The 25,815-nt window shown below is 41.4% G+C and overlaps 1 protein-coding gene across 1 annotated transcript; it reads right to left on the bottom strand.

Annotated features, from left to right (window-relative positions):
* Nucleotides 1-6,229: 6,229 nt before the first annotated feature.
* Nucleotides 6,230-25,397, bottom strand: GLOD5 (glyoxalase domain containing 5). Its single transcript, XM_049766907.1, has 4 exons — nt 25,335-25,397; nt 18,948-19,082; nt 9,356-9,511; nt 6,230-6,358 (listed from the first exon to the last, which is right to left on the bottom strand). The coding sequence occupies exons 1-4, from the start codon at nt 25,395-25,397 to the stop codon at nt 6,230-6,232; spliced, it is 483 nt and encodes a 160-aa protein (XP_049622864.1).
* Nucleotides 25,398-25,815: the final 418 nt, after the last annotated feature.

Here is a 25,815-nt window from a genome sequence, read left to right on the forward strand (position 1 = left end):
AAAAGTGCCCAAAACCTCCACCCTATGTTACATCTCTCTTTGTATGCCAGTATTTTATTCTTTTGGATGCTATTGTAAAGGAAATTGTTTTCTTATTTGCAGTTTGAGATTATCTATTGTTAGTGTATAGAAATATAACTTAAATTTTGTATGATCTTGTATTCTGCAATCTTTCTGAATATATACATACATATACACATATATATGTATATAGAAAGAGATAGTGAATTTGTTGTGGAGAGATAGTACAGAGATTAAAGCACTTGTCCTTCATGTCGTTGATCCTGGTTCAATCTCCAGCACTTGGGGCTGGAGAGATCGAATGGAGGTAGGGCGTTTGTCTTACATATAGAAGGACAGTGGTTCGAATCCCGGCATCCCACATGGTCCCCCGAGCCTGCCAGGAGCGATTTCTGAGCATAGAGGCAGGAGTAACCCCTGAGTGCTGCTGGGCGTGACCTAAAAACAAAACAACACAAAAAAACAAAAACAAAAACAATCTCCAGCACTTAATATGGTCCCTTGAGTAAAATTAGAATCAGGAACAAACCTTAAGCACACAACCCTCCCCTCCCCCCACCAGACTTAAAAAAAGATTGTGTGGAAGATCATGTCATTTGCAAATAGAGATTGTTCTTCTTTTCTCCAATATACATGCCTTGAATTTCTTTTCCTTGTCTGACTACTCTGGCTAGAGTCTCTGATGCAATCTTGAGTGGAAGTCCTAGTCTTGATTGTTATGAGAAAGTTTTCAGTCAATCACCAATTAGTATGATGCTAGCTTTAGTTTTTTTTAATAGATGCACTTTATTAACTTAATGAAGTTCTTCTATTCTTTGTTGGTTGTTCTTTATATTTTTTAAATTTTATTTATTTAGGAGATTGGGCCACACCCAGTGATGCTCAGGTTGGTGAGCATCTCTTGTTGGTGCTCAGGGCACCATATGAGATACTGAGGATAGACCCTGGTTTGGCTGCATGTAAAAGCAAGCACTGTAGTATCACTCTGGTTCTGGGCATTCTCTTTTTATTCTAATTTATTTAGAATGATTTATTTCTAACTCACCATGGGATAGAGTTAAAATTTGTATGGTTTAGTTTTAGTCTTATAATGTTCTGTGGATCACAGAGACAGCACAGTGGTTAAGGCACATATAAAAGAAAGGAAGATAGGAAGGAAGAAAAGAAGAAAGAAAGAAAAAAGAAAAAAAGAAAGAATGGAGGAAAGAAAGAAAAGAAAGAAAGAAAGAAAGAAAGAAAGAAAGAAAGAGAAAAGGAAGAAAGAAAGAAGGAAGGAAGGAAGGAAGGAAGGAAGGAAGGAAGGAAGGAAGGAAGGAAGGAAGAAAAAGAAAGAAAAGGATTTTTCTTTCTTTTCTTTTTCCAACAGAACCACAGAACTTGAATCATCTTGTTCTCCCTCATAAACTGAGTTGGAAAAAAATGGATGGTACCAGGAGCAACCAGTCATATGAACACTGAGTGGAAATTAAAAAAATGATCAGACTTAAGCACTAAACTCAAAGTCAATGACACCATATCGATACCCAATCTACAACAAGCTATACACAAAGGAAACCTGTTACACTAGCAGTTCATGAGGGAAAGTGGGGAGCTATGAGAAGCATGCTGGGAATAGGGATGGAGGGAGGATAACACTGGTGGTGGGAATGGCTCTAATTCATTGTCACTATGTACCTTAAAAATTACTGTGAAAGACTTGTAATTCACTTTGATCACAATAAAAATATTTTTTGTGGTTTTTGGGTCACACCCAGCAGTGCTCAGGGGTTATTCCTGGCTCTAGGCTCAGAAATTGCTCCTGGCAGGCACGGGGGACCATATGGGACGCCGGGATTTGAACCGATGACCTCCTGCATGAAAGGCAAATGCCTTACCTCCATGCTATCTCTCCGGCCCCAATAATCAAGAGAAAGAAATAAGGAGAAAAAGGAAGGAAGGAAGGAAGGAAGGAAGGAAGGAAGGAAGGAAGGAAGGAAGGAAGGAAGGAAGGAGGAAGGCAGGCAGAAAGGAAGGAAGGAGGAAGGCAGGCAGAAAGGAAGGAAGGAAGGAGGAAGGAAGGAAGGAAGGAAGGAAGGAAGGAAGGAAGGAAGGAAGGAAGGAAGGAAGGAAGGAAGGAAGGAGAAAATTTTTTATCACTATGAGATTAAATCAGGGTTGTTCTTTTGTTAGTTTTCTTAAGACCACACCCAGTGATCTCAGTGGTTACTCCTAGCTCTGCATCAGGAATTGCTCCTGGCAGTGCTTTGAGATAAATATGGGATTCTGGAGTCCAAGCCTGGTTTGGCTACATGTAAGTCAAGCACTTTGCCAATTGTACTGTCTATCCATCCCCTGGCCTTTTATTTTATTTTATTTTATTTTACATTGGTTTTAGTTTTGGGGTCACATTTGGCAGTGTTCAGGGCTTACTCTTGATTTTGCTCAGGAATCCATTCTGGAGGAGCTCAGTGGACACTATGAGGTGCCACAGACCAAATCCCTCTTGGCCATGAGCAAGTCAAGTGCCTTACAGCCTGTACTATCTCTACAATCCCTGAAATTTTGTTTCTGTAGCTTTTTTCTCTCACTATTTGCTTGCCTGGCTTTGCACTCAGCTCTCACTTTTGGTGGGTTTAGGGAACAATGGTTGGTATTCTGGGGGAATCAAAGCCAGGTTGACTACATGCAAGGCAAATACCTTAACCACTGTACCACTCTGACCCCCACTCTTCTTGCTGTATGCTTGACTAGTTGTGGTAACAGACCAATGCTACTATTTGTTTTTAGTAAGACTTTTGAACTAGTTCACTTTTATTGTTGAGTGGCATTCACGGAATGCCAGTTTCTTTGAAAATGTATCTCTTCATGGGCATTGGGAGTTATTTTCAGTTTTTTTTCTGTATCAAGAAAATTGCAATTTACAAATGCATATTCTCTCTGTATACCCATGTGAAAAACTTTCTTCAGATGTAGGACTATCAGCCCATCTCCTCACTCATCTCCTCACTTGTCTACTTATTCATTCATACTCCTAGTGGCTGCCTATCTTCTTCCTTTCCTCTCTGACACTCTGCTACTTTCTGAACCCCCTTCCTTCTTTACATAAATTATAGACTTTCAGAAATACAATGTCTGGGTGCAGGGAAGGTGATTTTATTTTTATTCATTTATTTGTTCATCATGAGTTGTAGGTTAACATACAGCAGCACTCTTTGCATTGTACTCAGGAATCATTCATGATAGAGCTGAGGAGGGTGCCATGGATCAAACTAAGGATCAGTTGCTTGCAATACAAGTATCTTCACCTCTGTACTATCTCTTAGAAATAATACAAGCTCTTTTAAAAATAGTTTTCATTGTAGCTGACCAGTTTTCCCAACATTACTTGCTTTACTTCTTATTTCTTGCCCCTTTATCATCTCTTCAGTAGCAATATTACAAATCAAAGTGTCTAAAAGAAAGAAAGGAAAACTTTCTGCAATGGGGGGGGGGGCGCAGGAGGGAAACTGGGGACATTGGTGGAGGGAAATGTGCACTGTGAAGGGTGTTGGAAAACGTATGACTGAAACTCAATCATGAAGAACTTTGTAAAAAATGGTTTGCAGGGGCCGGAGAGATAGCATGGAGGTAAGGCGTTTGCCTCTCATGCAGGAGGTCATCGGTTCGAATCCCGGCGTCCCATATATGGTCCTCCCGTGCCTGCCAGGAGCAATTTCTGAGCCTGGAGCCAGGAATAACCCCTGAGCACTGCCGGGTGTGACCCAAAAACCACAAAAAAAAAATGGTTTGCAGCAGCATGAATGGAACTAGATAGAGGATATCATGCTGAGTGAAGTCAGAAAGAAAGGGAGAGATATAGCATGATCTCTTCCAAATGTGAGACTTATAGATATACTGGAAAGTAGCAACAAATATCCAAAAGAAACATAATGGGAGAACTGATCAACATAATTGAGTTGTGGGGAAAGGTTTGAGAGTGACAGTTGTTGGGATCCTTGTAGAGGGAGACTGTGTACTGGTAGTGGGTGTGGTATTGGAATTATGTGAATGAGAAACTATTATTAACAATACTATAAGTCACAAAATCTCAATCAGTAAATTTTTAATAAAGTAAATACAGGGGCCAGAGCGGTGGTGCAGCGGGAGGGTGCTTGCCTTGCACGCGGCTGACCTAGGATGAGTTATGGTTTGATCCCTTGGCTTCCTAGTGCCCCAACCCAGGAGCGGTTTCTGAGCTCATAGCCAGGAATAACCCCTGAATGTCACCGGGTGTGGCCCCAAAACCAACCTCCCCCAAATTTAAGTAAATACATTTAAACAACATCAAATAAGCAAGAAATCTGCTAGAGCTCTTGACCAAGCCTTTCACTTGCTAAAATTTATATCCTCTCCTCCATGTATTTCTATTTTCTGCCAAGTATTTTTGGAACTCCCTGGGAGTTTACAGATTGGGCATTGTTGAGAGGCTGCATTGGAGAGCAGAGATAACAGACTGAAGGCTTCCTCACCTTCAGAGGCTCTCAGACAGACTACAGCAATCATCACAGTCTTCAGGAGATCCTACTTTCCCCCTCTCTCATTTGTTCACTCCTCCTCTGACTGCAGAATTCTAACTAGGCTCTGACTTCTTCCCTACTTGACATTTTCTTTCTGAATCGACTCATCCAGTATATCTTCTAAATACCTGCCCTGTCAGCCTAAGTGACCCCCACTCTCCCACCTCTTAGCATTCTTTTTTTTTTTAATTTTGGTTTTTGGTTTTTGGGTCACACCCAGCAGTGCTCAGGGGTTACTCCTGACTACGCTCAGAAATCACTCCTAGCAGGCACAGGGGATCATATGGGATGCTCGGATTCGAACCACCGTCCTTTTGCATGAAAGGCAAACGCCTTACCTTCATGCTATCTCTCCGGCTCCATCTCTCAGCCTTCTTACTTCCATCTTCACTCACAGTAGATTCCTCATAGTAGGCGGAGTGTCTGTCTAATTCCAGCCCTCTTCCACTCAGGACCATTTCTGTTCAATGACTCACAGGACATACCAGAGTTCTTTCCACACCTTGTCTCTGCTGCTTCTCCCACTTCACTCCCTGCTGCACCCCTAAAACCCCCTCATTTCCCTTGTCACACATCAGTCTCATTGGTGTGGCTTGTCTCTCCCTGATGAGTCTTTAATGGGCTTCCAGTAAAGCTCTCTCCCTCTCTTTAGATTTCTACTCCAAGGTCTCCTCTGTGTGGATTTCCCTGATTCCTTCATCTATCACCTTCTCTCTCAATCTCTCTCTTTCTCTCAAACACACACAGAGAGAAAACTGCCCCAACCACTTTAATATGCACCCCCTCATCTACTTCATTGCTTTCTTAATTGTATTATACTTAATTATGTTTATTTCTATATTTTCCACTACAGTGATGTCTCCAACTATTCATATGCTTATCTCTTCAATTCATCACTGTCTCCAATGCCTGGAAGAGGGCCAAGCACACATCAGGTGCTCATTATATTGTCTTGGTTGGTTAAAAATCTGAGATTTATCTTTATCCTATCTGCTCTATCAGGAGTTGACAAGGTCAAAACTACCAGATCAAAGAGAGAAAGTGCCATGTACCCTGTGGTTGATATCAGATAAGGTGTGCCTGGCAGAGGTAGTGTCATCTGAGCTGATCTCAGAATGTTCTATCATAATTAGAAAGATCTTGGGATTCAGTGAGCCTGGATTTGTTCCACAATAATTGTGAAACTATGGTCCCTGACCCCCGAAGAACTGAGATGTCACGCTAAGGCCTCAAAAGCAGATACAGGGGCTGGAGCAATAGTATAGCAGCTAGTCACTTGTCTTGCATGCAACTAACCCAGGTTCTACCCCCAGCATCCCACATGGTCCCCCAAGCACTGCAAAGAGTAATTTCTGAGTGCGGAGTCAGGAGTAACTCCTGAGCATTGCTGGGTATGATGCAAAAGTCAAACCAAAACAAAACAAAACAGATACAAAGTACTGAGTCAGTAATAATTAAGCACTGTTGGTAACCCAGTGATTATGGGGGCAGCTGAAATGGAAAATGTGGAGACATGTGGGAGGGGATCCAAACACATTCATGTTCTACCATAATAATGTATGAAATTCCTACTTCAATGTTCAGCCTTCAGAGGTCTTTGGGTCTGGGCAAAGGTTTGCAGGAGGGAAGACAGAGGGTGACAATCCAGGTCACTGAATGGATGAGTGCCAGCTTCAGTCAGAGGAAATATAGTTGGACACTTCAATCAAATTTCTGTCCGGGTCTCGGAAGTAGATGGACATAATGGGCCCTTTTGCCCCCGTTCTAGGCACAGGGCCATCCTCAATGGGAACATCACAAGCCTAAAGGAGAAGATAAAAATCATACATCACAGGGGACTGGAGCTATAACATAGCGGGCAGGGAGTTTGCCTTGCAGGTAATTGACCCAGGTTCAATCCCATATGGTTCCCATATGGAGCCATCATCCCATGTGGTTCCCCTGAGCCTGCCAGGAGTTATTTCTGAGCTCAAAGTCAGGAATAACCCCTGAGCACTACCTGATGCTGTCCCCAAACAAAATAATGATTAATCACAGTCTATAGAGACCTTACTTCCTAGAAGACATTGTGTAGTTCTTTTTTCTCAAATACATGAATTGGTTTTATTCTTTAGCAGATGCCTAGAAACCAAGTTATGTTCTCCTCAAGCCACCATTTGTGGTTAACTTGGTTTTGTTATTTGCTGCATTCAGTGGTCTTGCTTTATTTTAAAGTCTTGTTTTGTTTTTATTTTAAGTAGGTTTTTTTTGGGGGGGGGGCACACCCGTTTGATGCTCAGGGGTTACTCCTGGCTAAGCGCTCAGAAATTGCCTTTGGCTTGTGGGGACCATATGGGACACTGGGGGATCGAACCGCGGTCCTTCCTTGGCTAGTGCTTGCAAGGCAGACACCTTACCTCTAGCGCCACCTCACCGGCCCCTGAAGTAGTTTTTTATTGTAAACATGCAACAGCTATTCCCAATTTCTCTGAACATTTTTCTCAAGTGTAGTCCCATCCCTCATTTCCCCTCATCAGTATATATTACATCTCATCTACTACTTTTCTTCTTTTCCTCACTAGATAAGACCATTTAAATCGGGGTTGAGGAGACAGTACAGTGGCTAAGGCCTTGCATATAGGACCACCCCAGATTCTATCCCCAGCACCACAAATGGTCCCTTGAGCCCTCACCAATTGTGACCTCTGAGCACCAAGCTAGGAGTAAACCCTGCACACAGCTAGGTGTGGTCTAGAAACCAAAACAGTAAAATAACACACACTGTAAGGGTGACATATTAAGTGACTGTTATTCGTGGGTTTTGTTTATTTTTGTTTGTTTTTGTTTTTAGGACCACCCATTGGTGCTCAGGGCTTATAGTTCTGGAGCACTATATACAGTACTGAAGATGAAACTCAGGTCATTCTCATGCAAGGCAAGCTCCCTACCCAAAGTACAACTTCTGTGGCCTAAAATATATCCTATTTGGGGAGGGGAAACAGCCTAAATAGAACTTCAAAGAAGACTGCAACCTAGGCATGGTCACACACTTGTAACACTGTAACTATGACATACTTAGGTCTCCCACATAATATCCAAATGCTCTGTATCCTAATTTCCTTCCCTGTAACATGAACTTAATACTAAGTTTTAGGACTATCTAGAAAGAGGCAGAGCCAGAGTTCAAACCCAAAATGTCTGGGTCAAAGACTGAACTCTTATCCCATTTTTTATATTCTCTACTTCCTATCCAACCTTTTCTATGGATATTGAATAAAGAAAGAGCTCAGGATGTTTGAAGAGAGTGCATTCACAGCTTCAACCTTGTTTTAAAAAAGGAGAACTGATGCTACATCTTGTGAAATCATTTGATGTCTTACAAGCATACCAACTAGCAGCAAATCAGAAATTATTTTCTCTTTAATATTCCTTAAGGCTTCAGGACTCTACCAAGAAAAATATCTCTGGTAGATGCTAAGTAACTCGTGGTTAGTACCTCCTTAATCATGTGATAACTCTTCCTTTGTCATGTCAGGCCCAGAGAGTTGAGGGAACGGAAGTGGGTAGAATCTGATGACATTGCGATACTTTTATAGCTGTTTGTTATTACAGTTATCTTCCCTTTGTGCCAAGATAGAAAGGGGTTTTCACTTACTTGGTTGAATGTTACATGAATATACTCATGTGAAAAAATATTAGATATATATTTTTGTACAAGGATAAATTACGATTTCCTTTAAAAATTATTTTTCCGGGGCCAGCGAGGTGGCGCTAGAGGTAAGGTGTCTGCCTTGCAAGCACTAGCCAAGGAAGGACCTCGCGGGTTCGATCCCCTGGCGTCCCATATGGTCCCCCCAAGCCAGGGGCGATTTCTGAGCGCTTAGCCAGGAATAACCCCTGAGCATCAAACGGGTGTGGCCCAAAAAACAAAACAAAACAAAAAAGCTAAAAATTATTTTTCCATTGGTGGGGGCATGTTGGGACCACATCCAGTAGTTCTCAGGGGGTTATTTCTAGCAAAGTTCTCAAGAGCTATGAGCATATGACTATGCTCAAGGAATGATATGCAGTGCCAGAGATCCAAACCAGACTGACCCAATGCAAGGCAATCACTTAACCCCAATACTATTTCTCCTGTCATGAAATTTTCTTTAAAATATATTTCTTTAAGTACCAGAGATGTGATGCAGTGGTAAAATGCATAACTCCTCACACCTGTAAGGCCCTGGGTTTGTGCCCAGCGCCATGAAACTCAAATATATTTGCTTATGTGAAAATGATGTCAAGGTTGGAGCAACCATATAGCTGATAGGGACTTAGTCTTGCATATGGTCAACCCAAGTTTGATCCCTAGAACTCCCTCTGGTTGCCAGCATTTTTATGAGTGATCTCTGAGCAGAGCCAGGAGTAAGCCCTGAGCACAGCCTAGTGGGCTGCACTCCAATGAAGAAAAATAATGCCATACAAGATCCTGAGTCAACAATTGTATACAAGCAGTATTTAGATATGATAAAACAAGGTATCAAGTTTGGGGAAGACCTCCAAGTATCATTCTTTTCTTTTCTTTTTCTTTTTTTGTTTGTTTGTTTGTTTTTTGGGCCACAACCAGTGACGCTCAGGGGTTACTCCTGCTATCTGCTCAGAAATAGCTCCTGGCAGGCATGGGGGACCATATGGGATGCTGGGATTCAAACCAACCACCTTAGGTCCTGGATCAGCTGCTTGCAAGGCAAATGCCGCTGTGCTATCTCTCCGGTCCCCATTCTTTTGTTTTTCACTGTCTGTAGTAGCTTTCTCCAAAAGGACAGCATGAAACCCACCTGGAGATGCTGAACCACTTCCTCCAAAGGCACCTCTGTGATCAGACAAATGTCTAAAGAGCCAGGAATTGGATGAGCTGCTTTAGGTTCAAATTCCTTTCCCACTTCATGAAGATTAAATTTCTGGTCTCCAAAACATAATGCTTTCCGGTCCCCCTATTTGGGAAAAGAAAATCAACTAGAACTGAACCTCCAAGAGGAGTGAGAAACAGAGCACCGTCTCCCTCCCCCACCCCATATCTAACAAGTTTTTTAAGCAGGTAAGGGCTAAAGAAATAGTATAGAAGGGAAAGATAAGGTACTTGTCTTGCATGCACTTGACCTGGACTTAGTTCTCTGGTCACCTGAGTACCATCAGGAGTGATCCCTGACCACAAAACCAGGAAAAGTACTAAGTACCACTAGTGTGGCCCGAAAACCAAAACAAGGGAGCAAAAAGGCAGGTAAATGTTTTTCTTGGGAAAAAAACAGCAGCCCTTTGCCCTACCCCATCTCATTCCCTACAGGCAATTGTTTTAGATATCTGGGTGTCTATTTCTGTAAATTATTATTATTAATTATTATTATATCCTTGATTCATACCTAATGGTGCTCAGGGCTTACTACTGACTCTGTGCTCAGGGATCGCTCCTGGCAGAGCTCAGGGATCACATATGGTGCTACAACTCAATCCTAAATCAGGCACATGCAAGGCAAACACCTTATCCCCTGTACTGTACTATCTATCTAGTCCCATGTTTCTGAAAATTATCATTTCTCCAAATACTACCTATGGCAGAGACCTTTCTCTCACTTTTCTTCTGAACATTACCCAAATTTCAAATGGGTCTATTTGTGCTTTCAGCTTTAAAAATCCAGATTTTCCACAATTTCCTGCTGGAATCTGCCATATAAAATGGCTAAACAATAAATGAGATGTAAGCATGTCAGTAAACAGAGTTTCTGGGAGCATCCCTGCTTCACTGAACAAGCTCTTTTTGCCCATTCACTTCCTCCTTTGTGCCAGCCATGACAGTTTTGATCGTACTTCCGGACTGGTTATTAAATGAGAAAAAGAAAACTATCATATTTAATCCACTGTTAGCTGAGTGTTCTTATATGTACTTCTATAACTGATGCAACAAATATTTCTTGATTGACCTACTGGAAACATTTTTTTTGGCTTTTGGGTCACACCCAGCAGCGCTCAGGGGTTGGCACTATGCTCAGAAAATCACCCCTGGCAGGCTCAGGGGACCATAAGGGATGCCAGAATTCGAACCACCATCCTTCTGCATGCAAGGGAAATGCGCTACCTTCATGCTATCTCTCTGGTCTCCTGGAAACATTTTCTATCATTTCCCTGCTATGCTAAGTGAAACCTCAGCTCATACACTTTATTACCCCTCCCAATAGAATTCCATGAGCATTTTATGTCCTTTGGTTCCTTTATACTATTTTTTAATAATCTTTCATCTTAATGCTTAGATAGACCAAATTCAGCTAGTATCTTAGAACCCCTAAATTCCCTTTCATCTTGTGTCCTCCCTTTCCTCTGTCAATTTTGATCAGTTTTACATTTCTTTCTTTACATTATTATAATTAATACTACATCCATTCTTTTATTTTCGAGGGTTGGGACACACCTCCTTGTTCAGGGGCTATTTATTTCTGGTTCTGCACTCAGGGGACCACATGCAATGCCTGGCATGGAAACAGTCACATACAAAGCAAGTTGATTATTTTATGAACTCTTTTTATGTATCAGAAAATGACTATTCCACTTGAATGATAATCTGTTGAGCATAGAATTTAAAGTTGCAGGTTACTGTCCAATAGCCTTTTAGAACACTTTTAAAAAGACTATTTTTCCATAGCCTTGTAAAAGTCTTTTTTTTGTTTTGTTTTTGTTTTTGGGCCACACCCGGTGACGCTCAGGGGTTACTCCTGGCTATACGCTCAGAAGTTGCTCCTGGCTTGGGGGACCATATGGGACACCGGGGGATCAAACCACGGTCTGTCCAAGGCTAGCGCAGGCAAGGCAGGCACCTTACCTCTAGCGCCACCGCCCGGCCCCTGTAAAAGTCTTTTAAAAGCTTCAATTGTGTTCCTGAATCTGGCGTTGCTGATAAATGTGATGTTAATCTGTTTTTCCTCTTTTTTAAATTTTATCTTTTTTTTTTTATTAAAAGGAGATCTTTGGGACCAGAGCAGTGGTGCAGAGGTAGGGCGTTTGCCTTGCACACAGCTAACCTAGTACGGATGGCAGTTCGATTCCCCAGCGTTCCATATGGTCCCCCAAGCCAGGAGCGATTTCTGAGCATAGAACCAGGAATAACCCCTGAGCGAGCGTCACCAGGTGTGGCCCCAAAACAAAGACAAACAAAAAGGAGATCTTTATGCTTTTCATAATTACTTTATTTAATCACTGTGGTTACAAAACTGTTCATGGTTGAGTTTCAGTCATAGAAGGTACACTACCCTTCCTCAGTGCACATTTCCCACCACCAATGTCCCCAGTTTCCCTCCCACCCATTCTCCCGTGCCTGCTTCTTGGGCAGGTAATTTACTTCACTCTCTTTTCTTTTTTGACACTGTGGTTTGCACTATAGCTAACTAAGGGGTACAACTCATATCACTTTATCCCCTTTCGTCCCTCAGTTCTTTTTCAGACTTATCAGTTCAAACTATCAGTGTCATAGTGAACCATTTACTATCCTAACTACATTCACCACTTTTTGTGGCAACCTTCCTACCATGAACTGGTCCCCCTGATTCTCATATCTATTGTCTCTGGATATTATTACCATACCATGTTTTATTTTTCCTATATGCCACAAAGGAATGAGAATCTTCTATGTTTATCTCTCTCCTTCCGAATCATTTCACTCAACACAATAATCTACATAATCTACAATAATCTACAATAATTATACATGGATGGATATCCATGTATAAGCAAATTTCATGACTTCATTTTTCCTTACAGCTGCATAATATTCCATTGTGGAGATGTACCACAGTTTTTTTAGCCAGTCCTCAATTCTAGGACACTTGGGTTGATTCCAAATTTTTGTTATTGTAAATAGTGCTGTGATGAGAATAGACATGCAGAGGGCTTTTCCACATGGTAAGTTTGGTTCCTAGGGCATATCCCAAGGAGTCATATTACTGGATCATATGGAAATTTAATTTCCAGTTTTTGAGAAAAACTATTTTCAAAAAAATGCTTCCAAAAATAATTGTTTTCCAAAAAGACTGAATCAGTCTACATTCTTTTTTTTTTTTTTTTTGGTTTTTGGGCCACACCCAGCGGTGCTCAGGGGTTACTCCTGGCTGTCTGCTCAGAAATAGCTCCTGGCAGGCACGGGGGACCATATGGGACACCGGGATTCGAACCAACCACCTTTAGTCCTGGATTGGCTGCTTGCAAGGCAAACACCACTGTGCTATCTCTCCGGGCCCCAGTCTACATTCTTACCAGTAGTGAGTGAGAGTTCTTTTCTCCCCCATCTGTACCAGCACTGGTTGTTCTAGTTCTTTGTGATGTGTACCAATCTCTGTAGTGTGAGATGTTACCTCATTATTGTTTTGACTTGCATGATTTGCATCTCCATGATGATTAGTGATGTGCAGCATTTTTGAATGTGCCTTTTAACCATCTATATTTCTTCTTTGAGAAAATGTTTGTTTCTTCTTCCCATTTTTGGATGGGGTTAGGTGTTATAATCTTCTTGAGCTCTTTCAGTATATCTTTCAAGTATATATATCCTTTATATATATTCTATATATAATATAAAATATATAATAATATAATATATATTCTATATATATTCTTTCAAGTATATATACCTTGTATATCTTAGAAATTAACCCTTTATCTGATGAGTATTGGGTGAATAGTTTCTCCCATTCTGTGGGTAGTCATTGTGTCTTAGTCAGTGTTTCCTTCAAAGTGCAAAAATTTCTCAGTTTAATGTAGTCCCATTTGTTTATCTTTGTTTTCACTTACTTGCACAGTGGTGTTTCATCTTTGAAGATGCTTTTAGCTTCAGCATCATGAATTGTTCTGCCTACAATTCTGCCTATAGTTTTCCTCTATGTACCTTATGATTTCAGGTCTGATATCAAGGTCTTTAATCCATTTTGATTTGACCTTTGTGTATTGTGTTAAAGAGAGGTCTGAGTTCATTTTTTTGCTTGTAGTTGACCAATTTTCCCAACACTACTTGTTAAAGAGGCTTTCCTTGCTCCACTTTTAATTTCTTGCCCTTGCCTTTTTATCAAAGATTAATTAATATTATACCTGAGGCTCAGAATATTCAAGTCTACCCCACTGATCAAATGTATTCCAATACCATGCTGTTTTAATGACTATTGCTTTATAATACAATTTAAATTTGGAAAAAGTGATGCCTTCCATATTTTTCCTGCAAGGATTGATTTAGCTATTCAAGGATATTTATTGTTCCAAATGAATCAGGAGTGTTTGATCCACTTCTTTGAAAAATGTTGGGGCCGGAGAGATAGCATGGAGGTAAGGCGTTTGCCTTTCATGCAGGAGGTCATTGGTTCGAATCCCAGCATCCCATATGGTCCCCCGTACCTGCCAGGAGCAATTTCTGAGCCTGGAGCCAGGAATAACCCCTGAGCACTGCCGGGTGTGACCCAAAAACCACAAAAAAAAAATGTCATGGGTTTTTTAATAGGAATTGCATTAAATCTGTATAATGCTTTGGGAAGTATTGCCATTTTAATGATGTTGATACTCCCAATTCATGAGTAGGGTATGTGTCTCCATTTCCTTGTGCCCTCTTTTATTTCTTTTTTTTCTTTTTTTTCTTTTTTTTTTTTTTCCGGCTACACCCGTTTGATGCTCAGGGGTTACTCCTGGCTAAGCGCTCAGAAATTGCCCCTGGTTGGGGAGACCATATGGGACGCTGGGGATCGAACCGTGGTCCTTCCTTGGCTAGCGCTTGCAAGGCAGACACCTTACTCCTAGCGCCACCTCACCGGCCCCCTCTTTTATTTCTTAAAGAAGTGTTATGTAGTTTTCTTTGTATAGGTCTTTTACCTACTTAGTTAGCTTAATTCCTAGGTACTGGATTTTCTGAGGCACAACTGTGAATGGGATCGGCTTTTTAATGTCTTTCTGCATATTCATTATTTGTGTATAGAAAGCCTTTATTTTTTGCATATTAAGTTTGTACCCTGCCATTTTACTACAGTGTATACGATTTTATCGTTTCTAGAAGCTTTATGGTAGAGTCTTTAACATTTTTTAAATATAGTATCCTGTCATTTGAAAACAGTGAAAGCTTGACTTCTTCATTTCCTATCTGGATGCCCTTGATATATTTTTCTTGCCTGATTGCTATGGTAGGTGTTTAGTACTATATTGAATAGAAGTGGTGAGAGGGAACAAGCTTGTCTTGTGCCAGATGTTAGAGAAAAAGCTTTTATTTTTTTCCCCATTAAGTATGTTAGCCAAAGGCTTGTGTTAAATGGCCATTTCTATACTAGAAAAGTTTCTTCAATTCCCATCTTGTTGAAAGTTTTTTTTATTATGAATGGATGCTGGATCTTGTCAAATGCTTTCATTGGATCTATTGATATGATCATATGATTTTTATTTTTCCTATTATTTATATGCTTTATTATATTGATTGTTTTGCATATGATGTTAAACATCCTCCATGCATATCTGGAATGAATCCTACTTGGCCATAGTATATGACCTTATTGATGAGTGTTTGTGTTCTCTTTGCAAGAATTTTGTTGAGGATATTTGGATTTGTATTCATCAGAGATATCTGCCTGTAGTTCTCTTTTTTATGGTGTCTCTCTCTGCTTCTTTTGTTATCAGGGTGATGTTAGCTTCATAGAAACTATTTGGGAGTGTTTCTGTTCCTTCATCTTCCTGAAGTAGGTCCTCTTTAATGGTTTGAAAAAATTCACTAATGAATCCATCTGGGCCTGAGTTTTTGTTTTTGGGAAGCTTTCTGATTACCATTTAATTTCTTCAATAGTGATAAATCTGTTCAGATGTTCCAGATCATCTTGGTTCAATCACAGAAGGTTATAGAAGTTCAAGTATTTATTCATTTCTTCCAGCTTCTCTTGTTCTGTGGCTTAAAGATTCTCAAATTAATATCTGATTACTCTTTGAATTTCTGTAGTATCTGAAGTAACCTTACCTTTTTCATTTCTGATTCATTTTATTAAGTTTCTTATTGATCTTGTTTATTTTTTTTCAAGAATCAAGTCTTGCTTTTATTGATCTTTTGGACATTTTTTGGTTTCCAGTTGTTAATTTCTGCTCTACATTTTTTTATTTCCTTACACCTGCCTATTTTTTAGGTTTTTTTAGGGTACTTTTCCAAATTTTGTAAAAAAATTATTTATTGATTGACTGATTGATTGGTCTTTGGGCCACACCCAGTGGTGCTGAGAGGTTACTCCTGACTCTGCACTCAGAAATCGCCCTTGGCAGGCTGGGCGACCACATGTTCACTTATTTGAGGATATTTTTCATTTTCTAAATAATATATATATATATATATATATATATATATATAAAATACAGAAAACCCCAGAGCTCTCTCTCTCTCTCTCTCTCTGTGTGTGTGTGTGTGTGTATATATATATATATATATATATATATATATATATATATATATATGTTGAAATTTCACTCCAATGTGTCCAAGTGCAGAGAGTTAAACTATCGGATGCTTCATCATATCTGGTAAAATGAGGACCCTATTGCACTTGGTTTACATGTTTATTCCTTTTATCTTTATTCTCTAATTCTGACTGCAGCCTAAGCAACCATTGTAATGTCTTTGATGTGCATCTTCTGATTTTCATCATAAAATTACTTTATTGTTTTGTGCGTGAATGTCATACAGACAAACTAGCATGTAGATTCTGGACTTTTTTTGTTTCCTTTGTCTTAAAGAACTGTTTGTTTTTTTTTTTGTCTTTTTTTGCGGGGAGGGGGACTATACTCAACTATGCTCAGGAATTACTCCTGGCTCTTCACTCAGAAATCACTCCTGTTAGTGCTCAGAGGATCATCTAGGAGGTTAATGATTAAACTCAAGTTTGCTGCATGCAAGGCAAATGCCATACCTACTTGTTCTCTCTCTAGCCCCATGTTTGTTTATTTGTTTTTGGCAAGGAATTAAATTAGTAATATAATAAGCTTAAGGAAGACATTCTAATGAAAGGTTTTATCTGAATTATTCTTTTCTTTTCTTTTTTTTTAGGAGGAGAAGGAGAGAGAGGAGGAGGGGAGGGGGAAGAGGATGAAGAGGAAAAAGAGTAGGAGGGGAGAAGGAAGTGGAGAGGGAGTAGAGAAGAAGTAGAAGAAGGAGAAGAGGAAGAAAAGGAGGAGGAGGAAAGGGAAGAAGCTTATCTGAACTATTTTGCCTTTTTTCACTCCTCTGATCATTTTAGCACCTGTCTGCCTAGGGTGTGTATATATTCAAGATGCCGTAATTCTATGTATATGCTGCATAATTCTATTGTATGCTTCTATATGCTCAGTGCTCTCTCAGTAGTATTCCTTTTTAACTTTTATTGTCATTAGCATTTTTATTGAACCTTTGCATTTAAGGCCTGTTCCATTTCCAGTTTTTTATTTTGGGAGGGGGTTAAAATTACTAAAAATTCTCATTTTCAAAGGTGAATTCTATCTCCTATTTTTCCCCTTACATTTCTCTTTCTTGGTTCTTTCTTTTTCCTGCTTCAAATCAGATAAATGGTTTTTTAGATATCTGACTGGGCTCTCATCTTCAGATGAACTGTATACTGAGTTTGAAGTCTTCCTTACTTTGGCTTTAATCAATCATTTGGCTAGAGTATGCTTTCAAGTTATTTTGAAAGTAAGGGGAGAACATTTTGTCTTTCTATTTTTATGGATTAAGAATGTTTTATTTACACTCATCTTGATTAATAGTGTGACTACTGGACATATATTTGATGTTTAAGAGTTTTTCCTCAAGGAGGTTCCTAATAGACTCCACCCCCACCCACCTCTGTTCTGATCCACCTCCATACTGGCACCAAATATAGTCTTCCCTGAGTATTACCAGGAGTTACTCCTGAGAAAATAGCAGGATTAGTCCTTGAGCACCTTTGGCTATAGCTATAAAGCCAAAAATATTTTCTTAAAATCATGAAGATAGTCATTGTCTTCTGAACTCAGATGTGATTTTAGGAAATCTGATATGTATATATGCCTTTTTCCTTTATAGTTAAACTATTATTTTTCCTTTGCAGGGAGGAGATTCCCCAAGCAGTGCCCAAGGTCCCTCCATTAGGCCCAATGATTAGGTGCTGCTAGGGCTCACTGGTTCTGGAGCATCCCCAGGGTTACACTTGATGGTACTGGGAGACATGCAGTGCCAGGGATTGAAATTAGGGCTACATCCCTTGAGTCCTGAGCCCTCTCCTTGGCATCCTGAACTACATTTCTTTCTTTTTTTTTTTTTTTTGGTTTTTGGGCCACACCCGGCGGTGCTCAGGGGTTACTCCTGGCTGTCTGCTCAGAAATAGCTCCTGGCAGGCACAAGGGACCATATGGGACATCGGGATTCGAACCAACCACCTTTGGTCCTGAATCGGCTGCTTGCAAGGCAAATGCCTCTGTACTATCTCTCCGGGCCCTACATTTATTTCTTAATCCTCTCTGAAAGTGAAGAGTCACGTTTTTAGGAGATTGGTTAAGGTTTCATTCCCACTGAGCTCCCAGACAGGAAAGGCAGTTCCCATTCCCCTGTCCGATTAGGTCAAGGGGAACAGTTTCAGTTGTAGAGATCCGCAGAAAATAATTCACACAGTGAAAAGGTACAAGAATGGGTTCAGGAAATCCAGTGCTCAAGCAAGGAATTCAAACCACAAAAACTTTCTGCTCCTAAGATGAAATGCAGCTCAGTGGAAAAAGACTGAATAATGAGCCCCAGCCTTCCTCAGATCCTTGCTTTTATTGACAAGAATCAGGTACTACCCTAGGGTGGGAGAAGAATACCAAGTAAGGATAATCCAATATACTATCATCAGCTCACACCCTAGGGTGGAGTACAATTATTGACTAGGGTAGGATCAGTAACCCAAAGTTCTTTTTAATTTAGATTTAGAAGTCACACTGGATCATGCCTGGGGCTTCCTCCAGGCTCTGCACTCAGGAATTATACTTGGCAGGGCTCAGGGAATCCTATGCAGTGCTGGGGGATCCTAATCTGGTCAGTTACATGCGAAGCAAATACCTTACAATCCAAATCACTCTGAAAATTTTTACGACCTCTGTTTTCACTATAAGCTTTCATAATTTCATAACATATTTAGTGGTCTGTGTGCTGAACATTCTGTTATTTCTGCTATATAACAAAGGGATGTTCTCTTGCAAGATTTCTATGGTAATTTATTCATCTCCTTTTTCTCTATTCCTTTTAGATGCCACACTAGTGACAGTTTGGACTCTGTCATAGACCTATTCAATAATTTCTCACAGAATTTTCACATTTGTTTGTTATTTTGGACATAAGTTATTTTTCAAAGTAGTCTGATTGAACTGTACTGAAAATGCACTTTGTCTTTGGGTAGTTACCTTAAAAGTCCTAACCTCCATGCCCAGTATCTTGGAATAAAACTTGATGGTTTCTTGGATGCTCTTCACTGTCATCACAATGTGGTCAAGACTATGAATAAGACATGGAGGAGTCTGACTGCTGTTCCGCCAGGACTAAAAAAAAAGCGAGAGAGTAGAAAAATCACACTGCTACTGGTCATGCATAACTTTCTGGTTTCATTTTGTTTTTGTTTTTGTTTTTGGGTCACACCCAGCAGTGCTCAAGGGTTACTCCTGGCTCTAGCTCAGAAATCGATCCTGGCAGGCTCGGGGGACCATATGGGATGCTGGGATTCAAACCATTATCCTTCTGCACACAAGGCAAAGGCCCTATCTCTATGCTATCTCTCCGGCCCCTTCTGGTTTTATTTGTTTCACCTGCTCAATAAAGATACTTACTCCCTCTTTCATTCCCATTTCCTGCAAGAAACCTTAAATACAATTTTTTTGTTTTGTTTTGTTTTGTTTTGGGTCACACCCGAAGGTGCTCAGGGGTTACTCCTGGCTGTCTGCTCAGAAATAGCTCCTGGCAGGCACGGGGGGAACATATGGGACACCGGGATTCGAACCAACCACCTTAGGTCCTGGATCGGCTGCTTGCAAGGCAAACGCCGCTGTGCTATCTCTCCAGGCCCTTAAATACAATTTGTAATTATTATTTTTGGTCACATCTGCTCAGGCTCAGGGCTTACTCTTGGTTCTATGCTCAAGGATCACTCCTGGCAGAACTTGGAGGACCCTAAGAGGTGCAGGAAATCAAATTCAGATCAATGGTGTGCAAGGCAAGTGCTATACTCTGAATTGAGTCTTAATGACCTTATGCAGATTTTTAGTCTGTATGACTGCAATGAACACTGTCCACATTTTTTTTTGGTTTGGGGGCCAGACCCAGCAGAGCTCAGAGCTTACTCCTAGATCTGTGCTCAGAGAGCACTCCTGGCAAAGACTCAAGGGATCCTATGGATTTAGAATCCATATCAATTTAGAATCCAAATCAAACCTGGATCAGTTGTATAAGAAGCAAGAACCCTACTAATTATCTAGACCTGTCCACCATTTTCTTGTTCCATCTTGAAATCTTCTCAGAGAGATAGAAGTGAAAATAAGGGTAGTGATTAAAAAACCTAGCCCCTTCTGGCTTGCCTGAGGCTGGAATTCATCTCTTTCTAAGAAATGGAACAACACAGAAGAGAGCCAACTCAATGGTACAAGTTGAGCCATTTAGTTCAAGTAGTGCCCTCTTTGTCACAAAGTACAGACAAAAAGAGAGCATTTAAGATGAAATTAACATTTCTGGCTGGGGAGATGGCTCAAAAGTTTGGGGAACCTCTTGGACCTCTAAACCACATGCTAGGAATAGCTCTGAGAAACAAAAATAATTTTCTTTTTCTTTTCTTTTATTTAATCATAAATAATTACAATAATAAATAATTTTAATAATAAATAACTACGTGATTACAACCATGATTGTAGTTGGGTTTCAGTAATAAAAAGAACACCCCCCCTTTACCAGTGCAACATCTCCATCACCAATGCCTCCCATCTCCCTCCTTCCCACCCCCTGCCTGTACATTTTCTGGCCATATGTATTTACACATCCACCTAGAGCAGATCACAACACTTTCCCATTCTTTCCACCCTTGCCCTTGCATCTTTCTTCCTCCTCAGCTCTTTCTTTTGACTGGTGTTCATTAGTAAATGATGTACTTACAATTTAGGGTGGGCAATTATGAAGCACCTTTGGGGCCTGGCAGTAGATGATGCAGAATATAGTGGTTAAGGTTTGCTGGAGGATGAGAGAGGTAACTCAAAAAGTTGAGTGCATGGAGCCAGAGTGATAACACAGCGGTAGGCTGCTTGTTTTGCACCTGGCTGATGTGAGTTTGATCGTTGACATCCCATTGGGTCCCCCAAGCAGACCAGGAGTAATTACTAAACAGAGCCAGGAGAAACTCATGAACATCACAAGGTTCATTCCAAAAACCAAAAAAAAAATGGCTGAAAGCAAGCTTTATGGGAGGTTCACATTTGATCCCTGTACCAGGAGCAATCTCTGAGCTAAGCCAGAAGGAGCCTTTGAATACTTCCATGTGTGCCACCCAAATCAACGATGACAACAGACTTGGTTCTCGTGTCAGATGGACATTTAATCTTTCTATTTCTTGATTTCTGATTTTTTTTTGTTTTTGTTTTTGGTCACACCCTGTGATGCTCAGGGGTTACTCCTGGCTATACTCTCAGAAATCGGTCCTGGCTTGGGGGACCATATGGGACGCAGGGGATCGAATCGAGGTCCGTCCTAGATTGGCCATGTGCAAGGCAAACACCCTACCACTGTGCCATCGATCAGGTTCCTTGATTTCTCAGTTTTTAAAAGAAAACTGTTGTTTTGGGGATGGTGCTGTATCCAGCATTGCTCAGGGCTCACTCCAGGCTCTGCACTCAGTGATCACACATGATGGGCCTGGGTGCCCATATGAGATTCCAGGGATCGAATCTTGATCAGCAGCATGCAAGGCAAGCATATTTTTTTTTGGTTTTTGGGCCACACCCGTTTGACGCTCAGGGGTTACTCCTGGCTATGTGCTCAGAAATCGCCCCTGGCTTGGGGGGACCATATGGGACGCCGGGGGATCGAACCGCGGTCCTTCCTTGGCTAGCGCTTGCAAGGCAGACACCTTACCTCCAGCGCCACCTACCCGGCCCCGCAAGGCAAGCATATTGCCTGCTGTTCTATACTCTATCTCAAGAGCTGTATATTTAAAAGCTTTGACCAGTGCCTGATAGAGCAAATGTTTTGAAAGAGCCCTGGCCCCTAAAAGAAACAAGTTACTGGTTTTAGAGGCACACCCTGCAGTGCTCAGGTACTACTCTAGGTCCTGTGCTTGGAGTCACTCACATTGGTGCTTGGGAGAACAAAAGGTGCTGAAAATTTAACCTGGGGCTCCAATATGCAAAGCTTGTGCTCAGCCTACTATGCAAGCCAAAGGCAACCACAATGGAATCAAGAGACCCAAACTTTAACAATCTAAATTTAAAATGAGCCTGTTATACTGGCAGGCTGGGGAGCAAGGGGAGTGGAATGGGATGCACTCTGAGAACATTAGTGGAAGAAGATGGACACTGGGGGTGAGATTGTTCCTGATTCATTTTATGTCTGAAACTCAACTATGATGGGCTTTATAAATCACAATGGTTTCAATAATAAATAAATTAATTAATAGTAATAATACAATTAAAACCTGGTTATATATATTTTTTATTCTGGTTATGTTTTGACTTGCTGAGCTCAAGGGCCAAGTTTTAAAATTGGTTTATCTGGGCCCAGAGAGATAGCACAGCGGCGTTTGCCTTGCAGGCAGCCAATCCAGGACCAAAGGTGGTTAGTTCGAATCCCGGTGTCCCATATGGTCCCCCGTGCCTGCCAGGAGCTGTTTCTGAGCATACAGCCAGGAGTAACCCCTGAGCACCTCTGGGTGTGACCCAAAAACCAAAAAAAAATTGGTTATCTTTCATAATGTCTGCTCTTTTCTTTATAATTTTCTTCCTTCTACTTTCTTGTTTTTTAAGCAATTGGATTAGTACCTAGCAATACCTAGCAGTACTCAAAACTTACTCCTAGCCCTACACTTAGGAATCACTCATGGCAATGCTGGATACTTTAAGCAAGCCCCTTACTTGCTGTACTATATCTGTTTGCTGTTCAGTATCTTTTCTCTGTTCAGTATTTTTTCTGTTCTGTTTCTTTTTTCTCTTTTTTGTTTTTTGGGACCATACCCAGCAGTGCTCACAGCTTTCTTCTGTGCTCTGTTTTCATGGGTCATTCCTGGAGGGTTTGAGGGACCATACGGGGTGCCAGAGTTTGAACCTGGGTTGAACACATGTAAAACAAGTGCCTTGTCCTGCTGTACTCTCTTTTTCTGGTCCTTTTTTCCCCCAGTTTCTTAAAATAAGCGTTCAGGGAATCACATCCTAACACCAAATTTTCAAGTATTCTGATATATGAATTTAATTCTGTAGATTTCTCCTATGCACTGACTTAGTTTGCCTGTTGGAACTCAATATCCCCTCTTTTCCCCATTATTAAGGGTTCTGCCCACTCCAATTTACACCCTAGTTTCTGCTTTACAGAAACTTCTCGGGCATAACCTTTGCTACAGTGTATGGAGCTTTCCGTGTCACTCTGTTGCCCTCTGTCTTTAAAGAAAGTAAGAGGCGGGAAAATGAATGCCAGGAGAGCTCACTGAGAAGGGAAGCAGGTTCCCTGGACAATTGTTAGAATCTAAGATTTAGAATTAAACTAGTTCTAGGCATACAAATTTAAGAATGAGCACAGGATTAGGTCTTCACTTACTTATTTTCTTTATCTTGGGGCCACACCTTATAGTGCTCAGAGGTTACTTAGTGCTCAGGGCTCAGTCCCAGTGGTGCTCAGGGAGCAATTGATATAGTGTTTGAATTTAGATCTCCTGCATACAAAACACGTGATCAGTTCTTTTAGTCTTTGCCACAGCTCATAGGAGTTGGAGAAAGGCAAACAGCGTGGCTTAGAATGTAAGAGCTACTTGCCAGGTATGGGGTTTGGGGACGCCCCATACCAGAGCCATTCTCCCTAGCCTGGGGAGTGCTGGGAGGCTTGGCAGGCCCCCAGCCATCCCTGACTTTTCCCCCTGATTCCAGGCCTTCCCTGGGTGCCAGCTCAGGTGGCCAGAAGTGGGTTCAGGTGGACTCTTAGTGGTCCTCAGACTTCCCCCCTCCCTCCATACTCCAGGGGGGAGGTGCATGGGGAGGAGGGCGGGCAGACATCTGGCCTTCGGTTTCTTCTTTGATTCTAAAGACCAGCTCTTGCCAGGTATAGGGTTTGGGGAGGCCCCATACCGGAGCCCTTCTCCCTGGCCAGGGGAGTGCTGGGAGGCTTGGCAGGCCCCCAGCCGTCCTTGTCTTTTTCCCCTGACTCCAGGCCTTCCCTGGGTGCCAGCTCAGATGGCCAGAAGTGGGTTCAGGTGGACTCTTAGTGGTCCTCAGGCTTCCCCCCCCACCTCTCCCTACATTAATGGAAATGCGCTTTGGGAGGAGGGCAGGCCGTTTTAGTACTGGTTTATGTTGGGACAGTCACTGGTATTTTTTTCTCCTTGTTTTCCTATTGATAGTATTGTATGCATATATTTTATATATCCATAACATCCATCTTGTATTGTGACCTTGATACTGCCCTACAAATCTCATTTCTAATATTTTACTGCCTCAGTCCCAATCCTTATTTTCCCCATCTTCCCATGTAGGTGCAGCTCATGACATGAAGCTCACCATATAGAGTGATAAGTGCAGTTAGAGAAATAACTACACTGAAAACTATCATAACAATGTGAATGAATGAGGGGAAAAGAAAGCCTGTCTCGAGTACAGGTGTGGGTGGGGTGGGGAGTAAATAGATCTGGGAAATTGGTGGTGGGAATCCTGCACTGGTGAAGGGGGTGTTCTTTACATGACTGTAATCATACAACTACGATTATATTTATAATCACGGTGTTTAAATAAAGATAATTTATAAAAAAGAAAGTAAGAGCTAGAGAAAAAGAGTTCACTTTATTTTATTTTATTCACTTTATTTATTTTTGGTTTGGAGCTGCACCTGATTGAGCCAAGGGCTCTGAGTTTAGGTATCACTCCTAGTCGAACTTGAATACTATATTCCATGCTGGTGCAAGGGATCAAAATAGGTTTGATTGGTTGTGTGCAAGACAAAGGACCTGCTATACTATCTCTCTAGCTCCATAGAAGCACTCACTAAAGGCTTCAAGACCGTGACTGGCTTACTGGAAGCCACCACCCCCCAGTTCAATGCAAATAGAATCCATTTTATCCCCAGGCATGCTCCCTGAGCACTACCAGGATCTATGCTTTCCACTCCCTCCAACACAGAGTTGTAGTAGACTCTGAGCACAGAGGGTTTGACCTAAAAACAAAAGCAGGAAGAAACGAAAAAGAGAACAGAAGCCATGTTATACCTCACCTTAACAAGATCTATGTCGGTACTTGGATGCCCCTGTTTAGAAACAATGTGCCTGGAATACCAACTCGCTTTGCCTAGTGCCAGCTTCTCTCAACAAAGCTCTATGGCCTTCTCAGGCATAACCTTTGCTACAGTGTGTGGAGCTTTCCGTGTCACTCTGTTGCCCTCTGTCTTTAAAGAAAGTAAGAGGAGGGAAAATGAATGCCAGGAGAGCCCACTGAGAAGGGAAGCAAGTTCCCTGGACAATTGTTAGAATCTAAGGTTTAGAATTAAACATTACTGCCTGTCTCTCTGGTGGTCTTTTGGGTGGCGGATCCTGAGTTCCGAACTCTAACACAATCACCCCCCTGTACCTGCGTCTCAGATGTCTGGTTCCACATCCTGACCAACAGCCTGAAGGGCAAACGGAGCAACATGGCCAGCCAGGTAGCCTTGGCTTGGGGACTTCCGTAAATCCTCTGGCACAGTGCCTGGAGCTCAAAGGGCAGGAATAGGAGGGGTGGGACGGGGTGGGGCACGAGGGCGTGGGATCTTGATGATAGAAATAGGCAGTGACAAGAGGTAGAGTACATGGACTTTAGCATGAAACGTCAAAACTTGAGGTGCGTATTCTCTAAGTCAGCCAGACCAGGGGCCCATGGAAGAGGGCTGCTTCTTCTGGAAGTGGAGAGTTTGAGGTTGTTAGGAAAAGTCAGCAATCAAGACTGCAGACAAAATGAGTGGAAGAGAAAGGATTTTATTCTCACAGACCAAGCATTAAGGTAGCCCTGGAAACTCTCAGTCCTGAACAGAGTTTATTTTGTTTTATGTCTTCAAAAATGGAAGAAAATAAAC

Source organism: Suncus etruscus, chromosome X, assembly GCF_024139225.1.
Source record: "Suncus etruscus isolate mSunEtr1 chromosome X, mSunEtr1.pri.cur, whole genome shotgun sequence".
Taxonomy (NCBI): Eukaryota; Metazoa; Chordata; class Mammalia; order Eulipotyphla; family Soricidae; genus Suncus; species Suncus etruscus.

Bases quoted from the DNA above. Each gene is read 5' to 3' on its own strand.
- GLOD5 (XM_049766907.1), bottom strand. From the start codon at position 25,397: ATGTTGCTCCGTTTGCCCTTCAGGCTGTTGGTCAGGATGTGGAACCAG. The intron at 9,512-18,947 runs GTAACTACCCAA...TTTCCCAAATAG, and splicing joins TGGAGGTTAGGACTTTTAAG to GGGGACCGGAAAGCATTATG. The intron at 6,359-9,355 runs GTGGGTTTCATG...CTTCTCCTTTAG, and splicing joins AAGTGGTTCAGCATCTCCAG to GCTTGTGATGTTCCCATTGA.